Source organism: Egretta garzetta, unplaced genomic scaffold (genome assembly GCF_000687185.1).
Source record: "Egretta garzetta isolate BGI_Z169 unplaced genomic scaffold, ASM68718v1 scaffold798, whole genome shotgun sequence".
Taxonomy (NCBI): domain Eukaryota; kingdom Metazoa; phylum Chordata; class Aves; order Pelecaniformes; family Ardeidae; genus Egretta; species Egretta garzetta.
Window position 1 is genome coordinate 37,835 of NW_009260419.1, and position 3,731 is coordinate 41,565.

Genomic DNA, 3,731 nt, shown 5'->3' on the forward strand with positions numbered 1-3,731 from the left:
TGCGGTGGGCAGGGAGGCGATGGGGGGGTGCAGGCAGCACCCACTGTTCTCAGGCCTGTCGCTTCTCTTGCAGGATCTTTTCTCACCCCAACGTGCTACCGGTGCTGGGTGCCTGCCAGTCCCCCCCAGCGCCCCACCCCGTGGTCATCAGCCACTGGATGCTCTTTGGCTCCCTCTACAACGTCTTACATGAGGGGACAAGTGAGTGCTGATGGGCGTGACAGAGGCAGGGGCAGAGCCTAGTGCCCCCGTCCTCAGGGAGCTGCTTCTCGGGGTGCTTGGGAGGTGGCAGGGGGCCCCTCCAGCCACAACACCAGCCTGGGCCCGAGCGAGCTTGGTCTCCAGCCCACACGCCTGCCCCACCGCCCCCTGTGTGGTGTGGCTGCCAGTGCCACCTCTGTCCCCTGCGCACTGCAAGGGGGGTGGCAACTGCCCTCTCTCACCCTTGTGCCACCTCCCTCCCTGCAGACTTTGTGGTGGACCAGATGCAGGCAGTGAAATTCGCCTTCGACATTGCACGGGGCATGGCCTTCCTGCATACCTTGGAGCCCCTCATTCCACGCCACCACCTCAACAGCCGCAGCATCATGGTGAGCATCACCCTCGCGTGGCCCAGCCCCTCCTCCTGCCAGCTGGGGCTGGGCAGGCTCCCCTCTGACCACCCCTGTCTCCCCAGATCGACGAGGACAAGACAGCACGGATCAGCATGGCTGACGTGAAGTTCTCCTTCCAGTGCCCAGGGAGGATGTACGCGCCAGCCTGGGTGGCACCAGAAGGTGAGTGCCCAGTAGCCAGGCCCCTCCGGCCGCTGGGCCCCTTCCTTGCCCTTGGTCCCTTTCAGCCCCCCCCATGCTGGCTTCCCTGCAGCCTTGCAGAAGAAGCCAGAGGAAATCAACAGGCGCTCGGCTGACATGTGGAGCTTCGCCGTGCTGCTGTGGGAGCTGGTGACCCGCGAGGTGCCATTTGCAGACCTGTCCAACATGGAGATCGGCATGAAGGTGAGGAGCGGGCTGGGCGGAATCCCCCGGTCCAGGCCAGAATAGCCAGGGCATAACTGGGCCTAAGCAGCCACCAGGGAGCGGGGGCAAGGCCACCCAAGGAGCGCCCACCAGAGGAGATAGGGGCTCTGCCGGTCAAACACAGGGCTGGGTCCAGATTTCTGATCCTGCCCTGCTCTCCTGTGCTCCCAGGTGGCACTGGAGGGGCTGCGTCCAACCATCCCACCTGGCATATCCCCACACATCTGCAAGCTGATGAAGATCTGCATGAACGAGGACCCAGCCAAGCGCCCCAAGTTTGACATGATCGTGCCCATCCTGGAGAAGATGCAGGAGAAGTAGAGTGGGGGCTGCTTCCCAGCCAGCTGATGCTGCCATGCTTCCCTCCCCGCCACCCCCAAGTGCCTTCTCTAGCCCCAGAGCCAAGGGGGAGCAGGGAACGCCCCCTCACCCTGAGCCCGCCGCGGACACACGGTACAGACAACGTTGCCTCTCTGGAGCTGCTCTGCGGGCCTCAGACACTGCAGCACCAAACCTATGGCAGCACCTCCATCCTCCCTGGCAGCTACGGGCAGAGACTGAGCAGGAGGCCTGGCCCATGACACTGAGCATGGGTTCTGCTACCTGTGAGGCTGGGAGGGGGCTGCGGAGCCCCCCTGCCCTCCTCCTCCCCAGGCCCAGAGCAGCTCACCCACTTCACGTCTCACATGAGGCAAGGCCTGGTCCTGGTGCTCTTTCCTGCTAAGGACAGGGGGGCGAAGCTTGCCTGCCATGCCCAGCACCACCCCAGCTTCGCGCTTCACTCTTTATCGTTTCCATCCAGGCCACGTGGAAAAGCCGCCAGCATCTGAAATAAAGGTTTGTTATGAAAACTGGCTGCTGGTGGAGGGGTGCGTACGTGCACGGGGCGCTGTTGTCCACGGAAAGGGGAAAGGCCGACATGGGGCTGCCCAACAGTGCGCAGAGCCCTCGGCGCTGGGTCTGCGCCTGTACCAGCCCTCCTCTGGTGACTGGCGTGAGGAAAGCAGGCGTGCTCTCTGGGGAGCGGGGCCCAGGCTGGCTGCAGCGCCGGCTGCGGGGGCCCCGGTGTTCCTCCAGAGACGACAAGTACGCTCGGGAGGCAGAAAGGAAGAGGAGGGCTGGGCAGTTCTGTTCCCACTATGCCCCCTTCCCTTCAGCTTCCTGGGGTAGGGCTAAGTCCTCCCGGGAACAGCAGAATGCGCGACTGTCACCCACGGCTGGTCAGCTCTACACCCCCTGCTCCGTGCTGGCCTTTCAAAGGTGCGGGGCCAACGCCTGTCGGCGGAGCGCAAAGGGAGGCCCCAGCAGGCCAGCTTGTGTGCTGGTTTACTGGTAGGCAGGGCATTAGCGCGTGGGCAGGAGACGAGAGGCCTTTCCACAAAAAAAACCACCCAGTTGTTTAATGGCACAGAAGCGACCCTGAAAAAGTTCCCAGTGACCAGCCCTCAGTCTTTATGTGAAGTAGTGTGGCTTTTTCACATTGATGCCGTATTCTGCAAGTGCTGGTGTCAGGTCTTCCATGGTCAGCGTGTACTTCTTATCCTGAAGGGACAAGGCGCAGCATCAGTCACAGCAAGGGCACCCTAAGCTGCCAGGCATTCCTCAAGACCTTGTGCGTTCAGGACTTTCCCCGACGAGCTGCAGTGACCCGCATGTGACCGGCGTTGGGGACATGACCCAGCTCTAAGCACCGCATGTCTTGTTTGCTCTGTGCCCTCAGCAGCTCAACGGACAGAGGGACACTGAGCATTACTCAGCCCCACAATGATAAATCGCATCGTCTTTGTGAGGCCTCCAAACCACAAACAGATGACGACTGGGACAGTTCCCAGAAGCTAGGCTACAGGCTCCCTCCCCATTTATGTTTTTCCCCCGGCATCTGAGTTTTGACCACTGTCAGAGGGAGCGTGTAGCGCTGGGTGGCCCTTGGGCTGACGAGATGCAGCCACGCTCATGCAGTCCTGTGAAGCCATCAAAGCAGACTCCACAAATTCCACTGCCCACCTCATTTGCCCACCAGCAGAGCCTCTAGCTTATCAGTAAGCACGTTCACCCTCCCGGTTTAAGCCTTTCTATGCCCCATGTCCCCGCATTCAACAGCAGCAAGTTTAGCTGGCTACAGCCCCCGGAGAGGATGTTTCCCCTCGTCCGAGCAGCCATTCTGGCCTTCTCTCACCTTGCTCTTATTGCGGGAGCTGCCCGAGGCCGTCCCCTTCATCTTGCAGTGCTGCAGCGCATCATTGGCAATGTCAGAGATAAACTTCTGCGCAGCCAAGGAGATCAGACGAATGCTACCCAGCAGGGGAAGAGAAGGGATGATTTCAGACAGACAGCACAGAGCACCACTGGGACCAAGGGGTTTCTGCTGGGGCCCCCAGCTCTCAGACCCTGAATGGGGTCCTCGAGGCCATGTGCAGCTGCCTGCCACTTACATGCGTGGATCAGAGGCCTCGAATCCTGCCCTGTTGAGGTAATAGCCTGTGACAGCATCTGGGATCTGTACGAGAGAGAGGGTGAGGGCCCTGCTCCCCTGCGGCAGCCCGTCACCCGCGTGCAGCTGCCCCCCACGTACCGTAGGCGTGTAGTCCTCCAGCTGCATGAGGAAGTCCACCAGCGGTGTTGTGGAGACCACCGGCTTCACGTCCCCGTTGGCCGCGCTGGGTGGCACGTAGACCCCATTGGACATGGCCCCTTCGGGGGGCGCCGCGGCCA

The 3,731-nt window shown here is 61.6% G+C and overlaps 2 protein-coding genes across 2 annotated transcripts in view; one reads left to right on the forward strand and one right to left on the reverse strand.

Moving 5' to 3' along the window:
- The window catches only part of ILK (integrin linked kinase), a 5,287-nt gene extending 3,436 nt beyond the window's left edge, over positions 1-1,851 (forward strand). The window contains exons 7-11 of the mRNA XM_035899230.1: positions 36-201; positions 469-590; positions 677-776; positions 868-998; positions 1,191-1,851. Coding sequence (XP_035755123.1) covers positions 36-201; positions 469-590; positions 677-776; positions 868-998; positions 1,191-1,340 — 669 coding nt within the window. The 3' untranslated portion in view covers positions 1,341-1,851. The remainder of the gene's footprint in view (positions 1-35; positions 202-468; positions 591-676; positions 777-867; positions 999-1,190) is intronic.
- Positions 1,852-2,447: 596 nt separating this feature from the next.
- TAF10 (TATA-box binding protein associated factor 10) lies at positions 2,448-3,725 on the reverse strand. The gene is made up of 4 exons (XM_035899241.1): positions 3,592-3,725; positions 3,452-3,516; positions 3,196-3,310; positions 2,448-2,561 (listed from the first exon to the last, which is right to left on the reverse strand). The coding sequence occupies exons 1-4, from the start codon at positions 3,703-3,705 to the stop codon at positions 2,472-2,474; spliced, it is 384 nt and encodes a 127-aa protein (XP_035755134.1). The 5' UTR covers positions 3,706-3,725; the 3' UTR covers positions 2,448-2,471.
- Between the last annotated feature and the right edge of the window lie 6 nt (positions 3,726-3,731).